This window comes from Coffea arabica, chromosome 6e (assembly GCF_036785885.1).
Source record: "Coffea arabica cultivar ET-39 chromosome 6e, Coffea Arabica ET-39 HiFi, whole genome shotgun sequence".
Taxonomy (NCBI): Eukaryota; Viridiplantae; Streptophyta; class Magnoliopsida; order Gentianales; family Rubiaceae; genus Coffea; species Coffea arabica.
Window position 1 is genome coordinate 49,348,173 of NC_092321.1, and position 20,100 is coordinate 49,368,272.

A 20,100-nucleotide genomic window follows, 5' to 3' on the forward strand; every position below is an offset into this window, starting at 1 on the left:
TCCTCAATTAGCCAAATTTAGGAAATTATGAGGATGAAATGTGTTTGCGTAAAACTTGAAGGATGAAATTAATCAAAATTATAAAATTACAAGGATAAAATGTGTTTTGCATGAAACTTTAGGGATGAAATTGGTTAACACCTTAAACATTAGGGATGAAAAGTGCATTTTTCCCTTTTCCCCTTTCTAGAGTTGACATTTAACAATTAGCCTTTCAACTTCAAACTGAAACTGTATTATCCTTTAGTTCACCTTCTTTTAATAATATCAGAATATCCAGTGCCGCCATGCCCATTACTGTATTTAGAAGTGGCAAAATGGATATATGGTTGACAAATGGTTTTAGTTAAATGGATAGTGGATCAAATTAATCCAATCCAATTAAAACCATTTAATAAATGGATCTAAATGGATGTCATTTAAATGGATAGTGTAAACCATGATCCATCCATTTATCCATTTACTCTCCCAAATCCTAAATTTAAGATCCAAATGTTTTTTTCCAAAAAATACAGATCCCCAAAGTTCTATTCTTAAATCACCTAAAATCTTTTGGTAATAACAAATGCTTGTACTACTACTCTATTTCAGTACTTCATAAAATTAGTTTAGTTCCAAGAAAATTTAACTGCTGTGGTCAATTTAATCTTTCGTCATTACTTTAAGTATCATTTTGTAAAGTAATGAACAATTAAGAACTTGGCTACATTTTTATAACTTTTGAATGAATTGAATATGGCTTTACAGTGAAAAGAAGTTTACGTTTCCAATTTTTTGCACTCCTGTTCAAGAGTGATGTCTTGAATAAAAGTGCAGTTCTAACAAGAAATCTTATGTTAGTTGACAAGTAAAATATTTTCATCATATGTGCACGTAGTACCTAAAAATGTATGAAACTCCTTATTATACCATTGATACACAAGCTACCTTATATTACTTAATAAATTGGGTGTCTTTTTTTTTGGATAGTTGGGTTAGGTGATAAGGGAAGAGGGATTGCAAGTATGAGGATTTGGAAAAAAAAAAAAAGTTGTCATTTACATATCTTAACCAATGTTGCAGGGACACTCGTTAGAAAAATTCTTTTTATAAATAAAAGAATTAAAAAAATAAAAATTATTTTGACACTGCATGATGCATTCTCGCTTTTTCTTTACTTAAGAATATAAATGTTTGCAATCATTACTACATGAGAGTTTAATTAAAAAAAAACAAGAGTAGAGACTAAAATATAATTTTGAAAAGGATGGAAGAAGTCTAGGAACTAGAAGCAAATAAAATGCAATTAATGTTATTGGCAACTTGGCATGTGAGGAAGTTATGAAGGAAAGAATAGGTGGTCCCACAAAATTAATTTGACATATGAGGAAGTTATGAAGAAAAGAATAGATGGTCCCACAAGATTTTATCTCACATTTTTATAAATGTGTTTTCTATTTTTTAAGTTAAATGGATGTATATGGATAAGATGGATAATCCATTTAAATCCACCAACATAATTGGATTTAAATGGTTATCCATTTAAAACCATTGAATTTATATGGATCATCCAAATCCATTTAAGGTTGGTTTATATGGATGGATTGGTGGATATGAATCCATTTTGCCACTTCTAACTGTATTTATTATTTCGCCTGTTGTAATAATTGTATCTTCTATTAAAAGCAATCCCAATGAGCCTCAGTGGAATCCTGGTCAACAAAACCACATTTCCCCGTTCAAATATTTACGCCGTTTGGTTCCACCCATCGCAAGTTCACAACTGCTGACCTTTATCTCGACTACAAAACTGTGATGTATTCTAGATTTCGATGATTGTTGTGCTTTTCTTGGACTAATAAATAGCCTACATATACAATTATCAGCCATCCTTGCATCTTTGTAATAGTGGTTAACACTAGCAGCTCTCTCACCATTTCTTCCAATTCGCATTTTTCTCAACTCATTCGGAAGACAAAGAAAGCATGGCTGGTGAACAGTTGAAGGGTAGATGGTCTCTCAATGGCATGACTGCCCTTGTTACTGGTGGCACCAGGGGCATTGGGTAAGCAAGTTTCTACAGATATTGTTCCTGTATTTATTCTTACATCAAAAACTTGGTGAATTGTTTCATTATTAATTTGCATTCAATCCTCCAAAAGGGTAGGTTAAGAATCAATTGGACAACTTTTAAGTGTATCTATACAAAAATGTTATTCTCAACGAGTAGAAAAACCTACTCAATACAATCATTTGTCTTACTCATATCCAATTTAGCATAGCATAAATTCCTGCTTCCTCCTTGTTTCCTCGTAAATATGTGCGATTATGTCCCTAATAACTTAGGTTTGAGGCACATTTAGAATGTGATTCTGCACTCTTCAAAAGAATGATTTGAAAGCTCAAATGGGATAACCCCATTTTAACTATTTGACCCAAAATTTCAGGCATGCCATAGTGGAAGAGTTAGCAGGATTTGGGGCCACAGTATACACATGTTCAAGGAACCAAAAGGACCTTGATGAAAGGCTGCAAGAATGGGGAGCAAAGGGCTTTAAAGTATATGGCTCAACTTGCGATTTGTCATCAAGAATTGAAAGAGAAGAACTGATGAATAATGTCTCTTCCACCTTTAATGGGAAGCTGAACATATTGGTAAGTATAAAATTTTTCATTTTCATCCATTGGATAATATTTAGTTGCTTGAAAAGTCGGTTTTAAATTGTCAAATTGCAGATAGTTTGTTACCAAGGTCTGATTATGAGTTAATAAATGGGAAAATGGAAAAAAAATTCGGAATTTGAATTGCATCCAAAGTAATTCTTGGGTGAAATATTTGAGATTTATTGGTTTGAGTTAATTTCCCAAATAGGTACTGAACTGCAGATATTTTGCAGGATAAGTAACCATAATCACAGCTGTAAATGAATTCTATAATTGAAAATTTTGAGAATCATGCATGACTTGTTTTCTAATTTCTAGAAGAAACGGGTAAGAATAGGTTATTTTAAACGTGTATTGTTCACAATTGATCCTTTAAGAATCTTCCGCCTGTTTTTTGATTTGTTGAAATTAACTTAAAAGACGAAAAGTTGATTTAACAAGTATTAACGTGTTTTTAAAACAACTTTTCACTTTTCAAATAATTTTTTTTCCGAATTTAAGCCCACCTTTTATTTGGATTATAGGGATCAAATTTTCGGGCAGTAGGGATTCTACTACCAGAGAAAAGTTTCTTCTTTTTTTTTGTTTTTTTTGTTTTTGAGTAAATTACACTAACCTCCCCTCTTATTTTTGACCTCTCTTGATTTTACAATACCAGGGACATCCCATCTTGTTTAGCTAGATAAAATCAACAATTCCCCTACTCTTAATAAAGGGAGTAAAATTATTAGTTTTGAAATAAATTCACTTCAATATCCCCAAAATACTCTTACAATGAGTAGTTTTTCTTTTCTTCAACTCCCCAAAATATCCCCTACTCTTAAGAAAAGGGGCTAGAGTAGTTTTTCTTTTCTTCAAACTTAATGACCGGAAAAGATCCATAGAACATAAATGAATGTATAGCTATCAATTTTATCTTGGGTAAAATGCAAAAAATCTCCCCATGATTTGGCGAATGTATAGTTTAGCTCCCTATAGCCTGAAAACCCATAATTTGATCTTTGTGGTTTTAATCAAAGTGAAACCATTAGATTTTTCTGTAGGTTTAATGGTTAAACTCAAATAGTCAAACTTTTCAAATAAAATTACCCTAAAATTAATAAAACACCCTTCAATCTAAGGTTAACATAATTTCTAAACAAAAATTTGAGGAGAAACAGCACTTTAAAAAAAATTTTGAGGTAAAAATGAAATTTAGAAAAAAAGGTTATATTTGTTTCGTCTTCAATGTTATCTGTTGCACTGCTACCATCATTAATAAAAGGCTTACAACAATTCGCCTTTCGAATCGGCACACTTCACATACATCAGGTATACGAAGACAAAGATTATAGAAAAGTATTGCATTCTTGCTAATTTTGGGGAAATACTAAACTGAAAAGTTCCTCTTCCACATGTAAGGGTTACTATGGCATTTTTTTGTACTTGTGCACCAACCACGCAAATTCCAAATACTAACATGCATAGACGGAACTAGAAAATTTAGTTAGAGGGGGCAAGGTTTAACATATCTAAAGTTATGTTTATATTATTTAGTATTTTCAAAGTTTGCCCAGCAAAAATTTAAATTTATAAAAAAACCCATTTAAATATTATTAAATTTTCAAGAGAGGAAATCCTAATTTTTAATAACTTTTTTTGATTTTTTTGATTTTTTTGTTGTGTTTGGGGGGGGGGGGGGGGGTTGTGTTGGGTCGGAGTGTGGCTCCTCCCTGTCCATTCCTCGCTAACATGCTCCTGCATCATTATTTCCCTCTTGGAAAGGACTTGAGTTCAAGGAGAAAGTTTTGATGCACTCTCATGACATCCACGTTGCAAGTTTTGATAAAGTACAACGTTCTGTCCTCGCTAACATGCTCCTGCATCATTATTTCCCTCCTGGACAGAACTTGAGTCCAAGGAGAAAGTTTCGATGCACTCTCAAGACATCCATGTTGCAAGTTTTGATCAAGTACAAAATCCAAGTTCTAATGCTCTGAATGCCTTCTTCACAATTCATCATCTGTACTCCCTATTGGATTTTGAGGGTAACCACTTTTCAAAGCTATCTTGGAAAACTACTTGAACGATTTAATAAATGTTCATGTAGACGATGAATTGGAAACTTGTACTTTGTCGTAATTTTGATAATAGCAAGACTATCAACACACATTCTCCATAATTATCAGCTTTGCATTCATTACCATATGATCTACATTAATTTTGATTTCCAAATTCGTCCCTGGTCCATTACATATTCATTCACCATTCTATCGCTACGTTTCAATCTTTAGGTTAACAATGCAGCAACAGTTATCTTGAGAAGAGCTACAGACCTTTCTGCCGAAGATTTTTCACGTGTGTTGGGAACAAATGTCGAGTGTCCTTACCACTTGTGTCAACTTGCATATCCGCTTCTGAAAGCTTCAGAAGCTGGAAGTATAGTTTTTATCTCATCTGTGGCTGGTAGCACTTCACTTCCAGGTGCTTCGGTTTATGGAAGTTCAAAAGGTAACGTACACCTTTAATTACTAGTATCTAATGAACAATTGGGCAAAACACTAACCTTCTACCTTAGAATTGAACCAATTGGGTAAAACAATTTGATTTTTTCCAGAAAAAATCAGTATTCATATTGATGCGAAAAGTAACATTCCTGTGTTCATTTAACTCCAACAAATTTTCCTAATGAGTAGTTTTTATCTCAGGATATACTAAAAATAATTACTTTTTGGATTAGATCCTGATGCAACCCACAATTTATTCGAATTATAAGTGCTAATCGCAATTAATCAATTAAACAAAATAGCAAACCAACTCCCTCTAGAGGAGTTGGCCACCACATTAATTGAGGGATGAGAGGTCAAGCGTTCAAATCTTGCCTCCCATCAATGTGCCTCAATATGAGATTTGTTCTAAATCCATACGGGTGTGTGGTGCACCCGTCTGGTGTAATGGTGGTTCAGTCCCTGTCAGGTTCTCTCGACTCAGTTGAGCCACCCCATAGAGTAGGTTCCCCCCAGGAGTAGAAGTAGGTTAGGTAAGTTAGATGTGCCGTTACGACAAAAAAAATTAAACAAAATAGCAAACAGAGAAGCTTTGGAACCTTTTTTCTAGATCGAAATTCAAAATTTCTCAAGTCTAATACATCAACAGTGCAAGGAGCAATTTAGCCCATTACTTTTTTTTTTGTTTTAAAAATTTTTCCAATTGGAGAGGGGGATGAGACTTTAGAAGCGAAAAGGGACAGAGGAATTTGAGTTTAGAACTTCTAATTTTTGAAGTTTCAAATTTATTATACTTTTCAAGTTGTTACGTTATTTTTATAATTACAGGTGCAATCAATCAGCTAAGCAAGAACTTGGCATGTGAATGGGCGAAGGACAAGATCCGCGTCAACACTGTTGCACCACACGGAGTGCGAACCACTCGCCCAAAACTAGTAAGTTTTTTTTTTCTTGACAGTTGAGGAGTTTTGAATTCATAAGCTCCTACTTATAATTCCTTCCCCCTCCGAAACTAACAAGTTGATTATTAACTTCTAATATATTTCTATTCCAAATCTCTTCTATGTTTGCTAGTTCTTCTCCAAAAAATTAATCTCTTAAATTTCGACAAGGTTGAAAAGTCTAAAACAGGGTCAATCAAATTTAACAATATGAATCTTTTTCAACTCAATATAAGTTAGTTTATTAGTATAAAAATGTTGGGCAAAATTGTGACACTTCAAAGTTGGCCTTAGATTACTAATTTATTGAAAGACTAAACTTGTATATATTACAATGTACATATCAGCAAACATGAATGCATGACATATGGACAAGAGTTGAAGTTCAAATTAATATTGAGATTAGGTGGTATCCATCCGTACCCGCTAATAACAGTGTATACAGGATTAAACTTTTATAAAACAGCTACATTTAACTTTCAAAATTTCTTTTGCCAAAAAAAAAAAAAAATTTGAATTAAAGCAAAATCAACTGTATATAAGTTTACAAGAACAGACACATCAATGAAACACTTCAAGATAATGGCACCATACGTATATTAACTAATATAATTGATGAACGCTTACAGGAGGACTATGATGAAACCATTGCTCAACAGATGAGGCCTATAATGTCTCGGACTCCTCTCCGTCCACTAGGAGAGCCAAATGAGGTCTCACCACTGGTGGCATTCCTCAACCTTCCTGTTGCATCATATATTACTGGTCAGGTTATCCATGTTGATGGAGGATACACAGCAGGTAGCTACTAGGAAAACATCCCAGAAGGTTGAATCTTTGTTCCAAAGTTTTGCAGTCAAAACTTGAAAGGCTTGACAAAATTGATTCAAGGTAAAGATATGTAAGAACAAATGTGTTAGGTTGTTTACAAGTGTGTTACTCTACACCTTGTATAGATTCTTATATTTGTGCATTTTTGTATAAATAAATAGCGGGGACTTTGTTTTCCGTTAAAAGCTTAAAATATCTGCCAAGAATTTTCATAGTGCAAAATTTTGGTTCTTGAGCACTTAAGCAACTCAAACAACTAGCAAGGAAGAAAAAGAGAGTAATTAGGCTAGGGAAGATGCGGATTATGTCACTCTTTTGAGTAGATTCATACACCTTTAGACAACAATTGGTGAGATGAATGATTTGTTGCATCTGAAACATTTCTCAATTTATCTTGTTGCTTCTACTAAATCCATACAAATAATTGAACTCACAGCTTTACACAATACCTTATTAATACCCAATGCAGTAGTAATATAGAACGAAGAAGAGACCTAAGAAAAATGATGTGATACAATTGTTTAGAATCCTCCATGTGTAGGTTGAAATAATAGGGTTTACAATTCCAGATATTAAATAGAATAAACACAAAAATTTTTGTTGCAATGCAGTATTTTTTTGTATAAAGGTAGAAAATATTATTATTTGAATTAATAAAACATTTCCATAAGTAACACTTTAGTGGACCTTAGTTACACATTTATGGGAGAGAATTATAATTGAAAATTCTTAATAGATTTGTAACTTAAATGGCTTGAATTAGAAAATATATATGTCTTTTTATTTTTATTGAAATATTCAACAACATCCCACTCATACTAGTAAAGAAAGTTGGGCATCTAGTATGAACATGTTACCTTAACAAAGTAGCAATACCTTTAAATCTTCATTTGTTATTTCAGCCTTCTCATACTACTTGATAGAACGGACTTAACCTTTAAATTATAACTACTTGACACTATGTAAATACTTCACATATATGATGGTCAAGAAATTCTTAAATAAGCTTGTTAAGTTAGCACATCATGGATATGTGCTTCATCCAGTTTAAAAGTGCTCTAGAAAATTAGCTCAAATTTTCATAGAAGCAGCAAAACTTCTATATTCATTAAGTGAACTTATGAAAGATACTTGAATCAGTATAACATCCAACTGATAAAAGTTATAAAATTCATTGAGATTAATTCTCAGCCTATCATATATGTCATTAAATCACATGCATGCATGTCATATTAATGAACTAAATATAATGTCAAGATCATGCATGTACCCTAACAAGCGAATAATATTTATTATGCAAACCACAAAGTTGACTCTCTCCCGCGTGTGAGAGTATTTGAAAATTCTCTCTCTTGAGAATTGTGCCTAGGTCTCTTTCTGTGAGAGTTTTCTTCAATTGTTCCTCCGAAATTCTAGATCTCCCAGTAGTAATACAAAATTTGAAATCCAATATGTCTATGGTAATTAATGCATTAAAGAGTACCACCTTTAATACTGTCTGATTGCTCCATCTTCATGAACAAGAACGACCTTTTAAGCTGAAGAGCTTTTTAGAATATGGGAGATGAGCCAGGATATGAAGTAGAGTTTTCAAAAACTCCAACCATGACTTTGCTGAGACAGGTATATCGAAGCTTAGATCTTTGTAGACATTGCCTTTACTTTCTAAAAATCTGATTGTTTTCTGTCAGTCTTGTACTTTAGCTACTCTTCTTTGCTCTTCACTCAAAATTTGACAAAAAATTAAAATTTAAAAGAGAGTTACAGTATGAAATCTGCCTTTTTTTCTGCATAATAGAGAGGTTTCTCAAGGTTAGCCTTTGTTCTTTAAACCTGGATTAGTGAGACCCACCAATATCTTATTCCTTTACTAGGCTTCCCACTTTCTGGCTGTGATCTGACAAACTGGGGTGCAATATTCCTAAAGTATTGCTAAAGGTGTAAAATGGCAGATGAGATTATTGAGATCCTACAAAATTTACTCTTTCAAGCAAGAAAATTGGTGGAGAGGAATTCGATTTAGGAGATGTAGGATCCAATATCAAGGAGTGCCAAACGAGCCTTTTTTTTGTCGCAACGATAACAGTTGTATAACCTACTCTAACCTATTCTAAGGGGAAGGGGGGTCGACGGGAAATCCCGTCGAAGGAAGCCACCCGAAGGTGACAGCCACAATTAAGTGGCAATTTTTGGTGGGAAACAAGGGTTGGACCCTTGACCTCCCGCCAACCCGACCAACAGACCAAGAGGCTGTTGGCGCCAAACGAGTTTGGTGGGGAGGATAATGTTGTGTTTGTGGGCCAGCCCATTTATTGGGCCAAACCACAAAACAAATCCTAGTAGGTTGACTAATGCTTTCTCTCTTGGAAACAAACTAGGAGGCAGGGAAAAAGTGATGGAGATGCCCAGTTTAGTAAAATGATTTCTACTTAATCCAAAATGGATCCATTCATGGAATTTGTTTGTTTTTGATGGAATTTAGTTACAAATAAACCAAAAAAAAATTTTTGAACCAAAATTAGAGCAAACTTTAATATAACAAGAGCACCCCTAAACCAGTGGAGGTTGATCTTTACTATTGAGGATGGTTGCATCCTTGATCAATAAAAGTCAAATCCTCTTGAGTATGTAATCATGTAAAAATTAGCAAGTGTTATTCTCAACAAAAAACCAGAATATTAGAGAATTTTGTCCAAATTGTCATTTACGTTTGCTATCTCAAGGCTAGGTTGCACTATGGTTTAGTTACAAGATCCGTCAACTAATGATGCAGCTACTTAAACTTAAAAACATTATTAGAAGTTAGATTTTGCTATCTTTTCATGCTCTCAAAATAGTCAAAACATTTATATTAATATAATTTTTGGACTTTTAGTGCAGAAAGTAGACCATATCCCAAATCTTCCTGATTCATATGAGAACTCAAATCTACCGAAAGCAGGAAACTCACGAAGGGACGGATACAAATTTCAGCTAACAATATAAATATCAGTAATCACCAAGTGGTGGTGCACTTTCTTAGTTTACATAATTTGACTAAAGATAAAACACCAGGAGTAAAATTTTCTATGCCTTTCCTCTTAAAGATAATAACAGCAAAAGAAGTTCTAAAATGGGAGAATAAATCAACGAGTCCTTGTTTCATGGAGTCTTCTACATTGTGTACTCAGGAACTTCCTATGAACACAGAATGCGCAAATAGCGATCAGCTTTGGAATGAGTACCAATTTGTCAACTATTTACACACAAGGAGTATGTTCTCACATCTTCCAGAATCACAAAGGAAAAGTGCCATTGGTATAGATACAAGGCAAAAAATGGAATTACAATATATAATAGCATGACACATCCAATAACGGATTCTGCAGGGGCTAGCTACTATCTTTATGATCATTTGCGAAGGAATGAGGTAGGGCAAACCTCTTCACCATCAATGCCATATACTTTCCCAGGTGTTCCACCAGTGCGAGCTTTGTTTCACTGGGTTCCCTTGTGTGGTCTCCTAAGAAAACTCTTGCTCCATAAGGGGAACCTCCTCTCAGGGCGTCCATCTTAAAACATTCCTGCTCCAAATGTGTATCCTATTGGAACGTAGATCATACCATGGTGGACTCACTGGATAATTGCTGTCCACCTGTAAAATAGAAAGTAGTAAATAACCAGCATTTATTGTAAAATACAACACTGGATTCATTCACTAAGGACAGCAAGAATATGCCCACCCTTTTCTCTCAGGGGTTAAGCAAGTAGAGAGGTAGAATAAACAACCTGGAATTAAAGAGAGACATAAGCAAGAGTATATAGCTAGTCAACAGGTAGAAGTTTGTCATTTAAAAAAAAAAACTTATTTAGCCTTTTCGCGCCACTTTTCTGGTTCCTAACCTAGAGGGGCGCAGCATCATTACAATAACTTCTCCTGCGATTACGCTTAACTCAGAACGTCCCCTTCTTTAGAAAATGATTACCCATCCTATCCTTGGAAACTGGGATCAGTAGAGAAAAGGCATATGTAGCAGGTTGTCTAAAACTATAAAGACTGAACTGGAGGATTGGTCAAGATCAGGGGAATTCAAGTTTAATAGTTTAACCATAGCTGCTCTTCAACCATAACAAGCGGATTGAGAGCTGCTATGCCATGGATGCCCTTTAGTCTTTGGCTGGAAGGCATTCTTTGCCTTCCACAAGATGTATCAGTAGTTCATGACTTGTAAATAGTTAATAAATGTGTCACATAAATTCAAAAGTTAATGGACCTAATACAAAACTGATGTTATTTTGGACCTTAATTGTGCTCGTCTCTTGCAAACTTTAGGCACCAAAATAAACCAAAAATCACTTTGTAACCTTTAAAATTTACAGAATGCAATTTCCGATTAGCACAGGAGGTAAAAACTTTTGGGTGCCAATGCTAATTACACTTTCTTTGATCTTTGATCCATAAATTTAGGGACTTGTGAGCTAATTTCGTGTTTAAGGGGTGGACAGGGATATATATGGGAAGAATTAGGGAAGAATTAGAATACGCACTCAAACAAAGAAGACTAAAAAAAATGGCACTCAAGTTTACTTGGAGAAAGTGAATTCCACAGTACAATGACTTTCATCCACAACCCCTGTTTTCATTTTTTTCACTTAATTTGAGTATTTTACAAAGAAAACTGTATATTACTGGTAGAAACAAGATACTTAATCTCGTCTAACCTAAAACAATGGTATAAAAACAATATAATCAAGGTTTCAATTCATATCAGCCAAGGTAAAAAGGTAAAGAAAAATCTAAAAAATAAGAAAAGAGGGTTCATATTAGATTTAAACAACCCAATGAACAGCGAAAATGAAACATGGCCATTTCCAAAGCAATTGATAATGGTAGCAAAGTAACCTTTAACTTTGATTGCATATATCAATGCAAAACATAGTTTGAAAATAAAATTTAAATAGGGAAAAGGAAAAGCAGTTGAGATATAAATACTAAGAACAAAAGCATAAAAAAACACTAGACATAGAAGGCCTATTAACTTGTAAAGTTAAAAAAACAATAATAAAGTCCAATGACCTATGATTAAAAGAAAGATGATCTTCATATAAAGAAAGCCAAGATAAATGGATCAATTTCCCAAGCATAGTGTTTTGTGAAAAGCAATTGCAGTTATCACAAAACCATAGGGAAGAAATTCACCAACCTCATATAGCAATGGCAAAATCCAACAAGTTTGTTCTCATGAAACCTACTCCCAAGTCTGAACCCCAGCAAACCAAAAGCCCAAACAGTAATATTCAAAAAATCATCCAAATAGACTTCACATAGACTTGTGCTTAAACCTTAAAATTGAGCTGGGCATTTTAAGAATTCATGGGATATACCTCAGATCTATAATTTGCATCTTGTTGTAATTATTCCAGTAGGACAATGTTAGAGCAGCATCCCTTATAGCTTCTCTCATCTGAATATATGGAAAGGGAAAATACATCAATTATATATATTTTTTATAATTAACGGACGACTTCCAACTGAGGATAAAGTGGCACATTAGCCAGATGGATAGTTTAAAATTAGCGAACGAATATAAGACATGCAGGCAAAAAAACCAGTCAAGAATATATGGAGCAAGTACTCTTTTTTCTCCTTGGATTTTTTCCAGATGGAGAACAATTCTTACTCTGTTACATCTCGACATAAATTGAGTGCCTTCTCTCTCATATTCCAATTTTCATCTTGTCATCACCCTTTGCTTGCATCTACTCCGGCAAAGGCAATGCAAGATGAGGGAAATTAGGTTGTTGTTGGGAAAGATGAGCAGCTATAAATTTGGCAATCACATCAAGAACTTAACCTTGAAAACACTAAGAACAAGTGCTTATAAACAAACACAATGGAAAACAAAACAAAACAAAATAAAAAAGAAAGAACACAATATAGGGCAAATAACAGAAATTTTATTCCAACAAGAGGTCTGAAAGACTTTCTAGCAACTATTTTGGGTTTAGATAAAACTATTATTGTTTATATCTATATAAACTCATCCAAAATGGATTTTCTATTTCCACTTAAAACTACAAAGTGATTGTGTTACACTATCCGGTACTCTCAAAAATTTCTAACCCAAAAAAAAAAAATCCTCTCTTCCTCTTTTCACCCAAAATGCTAATGGTCATTTTCTGCCAAAATCAACAGCCAAAATGTAAACAGATTTTTTTCATTGATATCAGATCAACAGCTAATCTAAACAGGTGCGTGACATCTGTTCGAGATATATATAATGCTTGACTTGTCCTAAACCAAGTCAACAAAGCAAAGAAACCTCCAATTCAACAAAGAAAAGAAACCTGTCAAAGATGCTTGCATATGCAATAGTGTTGACAACCATGTCTAGATGACCAATTAGTCCATTTAAAAATAGAAAAAGGAAAATTATATCAAGAAACCAATGACAGTTCTCTATATATCTCTCTCTATTTGGGATAAGCTCAACAATTGAATGAATAAGAACTACTGGTTGTTCCAAGTGGGTGCTCCAAGAACTACTGGTGTAATGTGTGTGCTGTTCCAAGTGATATTGATGTAGCAGAATGAAAACACTGATTCACATGTGCAAGCAATCACATCACTAAGCAATTTTTAAGTAGATAATAGTGATGTGCCATACTATTTCTATCGTTGACCAAATATGGTCAGGAGTAGGGAGTTGACATATGCTTGTGACAACTAAATGAAATGTAAGGTGCTGCTAAATCAAGTTTCAGTTCATCCCAGATTTAGGAACCTGCAAAGGGGGTTTGGCGGGAAGGGAATGGCAAGCAAAGTAAGTAAATTCTAAAACTGAAGGTTGGAAAAGTTGGAGTTCATGAAGTCTTACATGTTCATGATTAGCAGCTCTGAACTCTCAAGTGCTTTAGTCATTTATTAGACAAACTACCGACAAGCAACTTAACAAAGTAAGAGATGCAAACGGTTAAGAGAATCAACGAAAGACTCTAGATCATGACAAATAATACGTTTCTAGCAAGAGTAGGAAAAATAGAATTGCAGATAGTAAGTAGAGAAGATGAAGTAAAGAAGGTGTTGGGGGGAGGGGAAGCTTATCGATGCTTTCCCATTTTGCACACCACAGTAGTAATTAACACCACTATTTTTTTAGTGTCCACCATATAAGAAAACTTTTGTGCGCCTTAAAATTTTAAGTCTTTTTTAGACAGAGGTTTCATATACTAAAATTGGGAGAGGTAACAATGAAATCTTATGCAAATTTTTCTTTAAACAATGACTTGATAATAATAATAATAATAATGAGTCATGAAAGAGGACAACAATCCAAGAAATTTTGTGATTCTTAGGGGTGTTTATATATGAGATTAAATACTTTAGTGTAGGAAAGGTGGGAAAAGGATAGATTAAAAAAAAGAGGAAAAAAAAGAAAAGCAAAAGAAGAGGGTAACTACTAAGAGTAAACAAAGTACGCACCTTCTGGAAAAAAACAAACCCTTGTATAAGAACCCCAATTGCCACCTTCGTCTTCGTTTTTAGTTTTTTTTTTATTTTATTTTTCACAGACAGAGCTGACTGCCGATGCATTTATTCCTCTCCATTCTCCAGCCACTCCTCCTCCTGCCAACCGGTGGAGCAGACAATTCTGATAGCTGAAAATAGCAAGAGAAAAGCTGAGAACCCCATCTTCCCATTTACAATAGCAGTCGAGATTAAGAGGGATACTTTTATCAGCATAAATTACTTAACAAGCGGCGGAGAGATTGGATTTGGATGAAAATAAGAGATGCCTCCCAAGCAGCAATCAAAAGCCGATTTAGCCAAGAAGCAGAAGATAGTCGAGGACAAGACCTTCGGTCTCAAAACAAGAAGAAGAAGTCGAAAAAATGTCCAGAAATATGTCCAATTCCTCAAGCAATCCGTCCAGCCAAAACCTGACTTCTCCCAAAATCAATGCCAAAATCAACGCCAAGGGAGAATTGAGGTGTTGGTGGTGGTTGTTGTTGGTGGTTCTGGGCTTGGGGGAATTGGGAAATTTGAGGAGGGGTGGCTGAGGAGAAGGAAAGGAAAGCATTGGAAGGAGAAGCGGCGGAGCTCTAAAGTAGGTAAAAGAAGCAGAGGAAACCCTAACGTCCGGAACAACTTTTTGAGGAGCAGCAGCAATAGCGAAACAGGCACGAACATACCAATTACCTGATTGTGTGGAGAGGTAACGAGGACAAGCAACATGCTTTATCATCACAGCCACCTAATCCTCGGGAAGGAAAGAACAGAGAGAAAGTGGGGAGGGTGTACAATTACTGTGAAGAGACAGCAATTTTTTAGTGCAAACAGCCTCAGGGCCTGGTCGAAAAGGAAAAAGGAAGCGGGCAGAAAGCAACATAGTAGCAAAAACAAGCGGAACGAAAGACGAACGAAGGAGAGAGGAGAGAAAAAATTAGGTGCAACCAAGGCAAATTTTAGAGTGGAAACAACACCAACATGTGGCCGAAAAGAAGAAGGTTGGAATGGGTAGAAAGGAAGCTGATAAGTGGGTACGAAGGAGAGAGGAGAGAAAAAATTAGGTGCAACCAAGGCAAATTTTAGAGTGGAAACAACACCAACATGTGGCCGAAAAGAAGCAGGTTGGAATGGGTAGAAAGGAAGCTGATAAGTGGGTAGAGAGGAGGAAACAGAACCGGAAGGAAGGAAGGAATGAACGGAAAAGACAGGATGAAGGAAAGGGAGGGAAAAATCAGGTGCAACCAACCTCACTTGACAACCAATCACGTCGCACCACGTCACCAAAAATCCAATCCCCGTGTGCCACGTGGCGGACGACCAAGCTGAGGAGGATCCCCAGCTTCCACACTTAGTCTATATGGTTGATAAAAAGGTTCGGTCGTATCATTCATCAACCGAGGAAAAGAAAATAAAATGAAGGTCAGCTACTACTCTTGCTGTCTCGGTGAAGAACAAAGAGAGAGAAATAGGAGAGAGAAAAATAACTTCAAGATCTTGATTGGAAGGTGATTCGAATCCTGATTGAGATGAAATTTTACACACGTGATCCTCTCATCAATCTCTAGTCATCTACTGGTTCAGATTTCAGATTTCCGCTTCGTTTGGTAATACCTTTCCAAACTCACTTCTTTGACAGCTGTAGTTTTTGGAAGTGATTTTATAGCAATTTCGCTTGATTGATATTGGTGATATTATTGTCATTTGAATATTTTGGGTAGAGCTGTGTATTCCCATTTTTGTGATAGTGGAGATTTTTTACTAGACTAGATCCCGTGGTTTTTCCCAATTTGAATTTTTCACGTAAAAAATCTTATTGTCCTATGCCTTTTATTTTTCCTGCATTTTATTATCACTGCTGGCATTATTACTTGGTGATTTGATTTATTCCTATTTTAAGTAGTACTTGGGGAAAGAGTAAGTTATCCTAGACTAACTCTGATATTGTGTGTCTGCACCGGTACCTCTTTCCCAACAGATAAAATGTGATAAAGTTGTTAATTTTGTGGGGGTCAAGAATTTTGTTAACATAGTTTGGGGATATCCAAAGGGACTCAGAATATTAGAATTAGAGGCAAATATATTTCAATTCACTGTTCTTGTTGAGAAAGATATGGATAGAATCGTCTTTGAGAACCCTTGGATTATGGATAATCAGATTTTGTTTCTAAAGGAATGGTTTAAAGTCAATCTGATTTTGGTTCTAAAGGAATGGTTTAACGGCATTGAGGAAGATGAAACCGCCTTCAACATTACTTCTTTATGGTTCTAGGTTTAGAATTTACCTGTCCATTGGTTATCTAAAGAAGTAGGGAGAAAGATTGCATTAGTTTTCCATGCAGCCAGAGATGTTCTTATAATAGAGGTAGGAGGGAAGGAGAATAGACATACTAAACTGCTGGTCATAGTTGATATAACTCAACCTTTAATGAGGGGTGCCACTGTTAAGACGGAAGGAAAGATAAAATGCATTAGCTTCAACTATGAGAAGTACCCTATATGTTAACTGCATCTCCTAACCGCATTATAGGTTAACTGCATGATTTGAGTTTTCCAATATTTCATATTATCTTTGAGGAATCGAGATGTTGGCAGCCTTATCCCTACCTCCAACTGGTTGGTATACATAGCCACTGTCCCTCAGGAGATGTGAAAGCCGATTCGTTTCTCCTGGCCCAACTAATATCTAAACTCTAGTGAAACGAATACTTCCTAACGAAATGAAGAGATCTCATTCAAGTCTATCATGGACAAATCTCGAGGAGTAAGGGGCTCTTCAACCCCCAAATCCCATTCGATCTCCACACCGAAGTTGTCATTGTATAAAACCTAGGAATCCATCTTAGATCCTTCCTTGATGTCCAAATCACTGTCTCCTCTCTCTTTAGATTCTTTTTTGGAAGTCTCTTCAACCTCTTCTACATCTTTTCATATCTCCCGTTTGTCTATAATGGCCTTCATCATTTTGATTAACTCGAGGTCAGGCCTTTATGCTTCAGCCGAATCCGATCTCACTATCTCCTGATGTATTTTTGCAACTCGGGCCATTCTTAAGAAACAAGTAAGGTGAAAATACTTACTATTTATTTCTGGTAGAAATGAAAATGGCGTGGGGGTGAGGTGTGGGACCCTTTCCTTGTCCTTTGCCTTGATACCCAAACACTCCCACCATCCTCATCCTACTTCCCTTCAAGTGTCCGTGATGGCTAATAGAAAATTGTCCTGTAACAAAATTTTAGCTAAATTTCAGCCAAAAATCAAGTATTTTATAAACCAATACATCACCAAGGTATTATCGATACATAATTCACTATAATTTCACATACTTAACCCATAAAAACAAATAAACAGATATTATTTGAATACAATTCAACACCATGAGACAATCAAGTTTTCACTTTTCAATCCCAAGATTGTCAAATGTGCCAGTTTTCTCATTTTTACCGGAACATGCCATCAACTGTCAAGTCTTCAATTTTCTTCTTGACATGTCATGTATCTTTAATATTTCCTTAGTAAATCTACAAGTAAATAATTTGAAATATCAACAAACAATACACCCTATTAATAGTGACATAAGAAAACAAAGTTAATAATCACAAACATCATCATCAACATGCGAAGTAGAGCAACATTGTCTGTGAGAACCCTTACTTAAAAATATAATATCCCCTAAATCACTTGCATTTCCCTTAGACTAAATCACTTATTACATGTCCTTGCATTGCATTCCATATGCATTATAACATTTCCCTTACATTGTATTTCATTACCTTTTATTTGAATTAAAAAATTTCCTTGACTTGGTATTATTTATTTCACCACATACTTTATGACCAAATATCCTTTTTATTATGGTTGGGACTTTATATGATAGTTTAGAGGTGTTAGTAAGACATTGAAAACATTTGGAGGATAGAAACATGATTTGGCAAAGATTAGAGGGAGAATGGCCAAGATTGAGACAAGTGGCCAAACCCTAGCCATTCAACCTTTTTGACCAAAGAATTAGAGGAAATTTAAACCAAACTTGGCTCCATTTTCTCTCCATATGGCCGGCCACCTTGAAGCTTCCAAGGGAAGAGAGAAAACTCTATTTTCATGTCTTTTAAAGCCTAGGTTGATCTTGAGCAAAAATCAAAAGTGAAGGATTTGAGTTAGTGGAGTGAACAACCTCTAGTGTGTGATTTCAAGCTTGGAGCTTTTGGATTGGTGGTTGTTTTGGGTGATTCAAGCTTCATATAAGAGAAGTATATGATCCTTAACTCTTGGTTTTATGGTATTATATCAAATATTTAAAGTTTTGATGGCAAACTAGGAGTTGTATGGATGATATTTGTGGTGAAATTTCTTGAACTAAACAAGTGCAGGTAGGGTTGATTGTTTAGCCTACCATGTGTTTGATTAATTGTTAAAACTTTGTTTATGGTTTTCTTGATGTATTAACATGATTTGGATCCTTTTAAAGTTAAGGATAACTCTTGGGATGCTGCTAAGTTAACTATAATTAAAGGATGGAAGTTGGTGATGCATATGAGCTTGTGGACTGTTTTCCTTTCTCTTGGCTGACCGGATTTGAAAGGGAGGTTTCTCCTGGACTTTTGTGGTTCTTTGCACCTTAATTAAGCCAAAGGAACTTGGCTAAATACTGGTTTAAGGTTTGGTGTGAGTTGAAATTGAAATGAAGCAAGTAAAGTGGTTGTTTTTGGGCAACTAGTGGACTGTTTTGATTCTTGTTATTGGCTAGACTGTTTTGGTTCACTTGATCATTTGGTGTGTTGCATTTAAGTTACAATGGTGCTGGATAACTTGATCCCCTGTATATGGACTCTAGAAGGTTGAATTGGGTGAATTTGAGCCAAAACAAGTGAAGTTGGCAAGAGGAAATAGAGTAATTTTTGTTAGGGTTTTGAGCTGATCAGAACCGAAACATCAGCCAACTTCCCCGGATCACTCGTATTGATAGGAGAGAAACTAGAGTCTGCATTTGGTACCGTTGGAAAGCCCTTCAAGTTTAGTTTCCAACGCCGCTAACGTAACCTGATTCTGACCTTCCTACAGTGAGATATGACCGTTTTTCCGAGACTGTGCGGGCGCGACTGTTTTACCCGCGAAAACCACTTAGAACTTGAATGAAATTTCTCTCTTGCTCAACTTTCTTGCACTCATTAAACTTGTTTTCTTATGATCTTTTACTGCATTTTAGGCCTAACTTGCATGGTGAATTAAGTAGATTTAACCACTCACTTGGTCACCTAATGAACCTACATTTGGGTTGTAATAAACCTAGATTGTTAACAATTTCACTCGTTGCCCTAGGATTGAAAAATGGAGGTGAACGTAACCAAGGAACTTGATGTTTGAACTTTGCATTTGCTTGACAGGTGAGTGTTCCATTGCCTATTACCTGTCTATGTGAAATATCTGAATACTTGAATTGTGACTGGTTGAGTTAAACATTGCTTTGACAAAATTGAGGCGAGCATGTACTTTATCATACTCGACCTCCTTCGATTTCACTGAGCCTCTGTGTACTGCTATTTTGAGATGTGATTTCTCTATGTTTGACTGTATGTGAGTTGTTTGAGTGATATCCCATCAACTACTATGATTGTTTGGGTATCCAACCTCATAGGTGAGTCGGTTGTATCGAACCAGCAAGGGCTTGGTCGAGAAAATTGATAAACCCTGAGAACTATTTACTGAATCTGGA

The 20,100-nt window shown here is 35.3% G+C and overlaps 1 protein-coding gene across 1 annotated transcript; it reads left to right on the plus strand.

Moving 5' to 3' along the window:
* Window positions 1–1,964: 1,964 nt before the first annotated feature.
* LOC113694724 (tropinone reductase homolog) lies at window positions 1,965–6,882 on the plus strand. The gene is made up of 5 exons (XM_027213580.2): window positions 1,965–2,044; window positions 2,427–2,634; window positions 4,917–5,133; window positions 5,958–6,064; window positions 6,700–6,882. Exons 1-5 carry the CDS (start codon window positions 1,965–1,967, stop codon window positions 6,880–6,882), a joined length of 795 nt encoding a protein of 264 aa, XP_027069381.1.
* Window positions 6,883–20,100: the final 13,218 nt, after the last annotated feature.

Bases quoted from the DNA above. Each gene is read 5' to 3' on its own strand.
- LOC113694724 (XM_027213580.2), top strand. From the start codon at position 1,965: ATGGCTGGTGAACAGTTGAAGGGTAGATGGTCTCTCAATGGCATGACT. The intron at 2,635-4,916 runs GTAAGTATAAAA...TTCAATCTTTAG, and splicing joins ATGGGAAGCTGAACATATTG to GTTAACAATGCAGCAACAGT. The intron at 5,134-5,957 runs GTAACGTACACC...TTATAATTACAG, and splicing joins GGTTTATGGAAGTTCAAAAG to GTGCAATCAATCAGCTAAGC.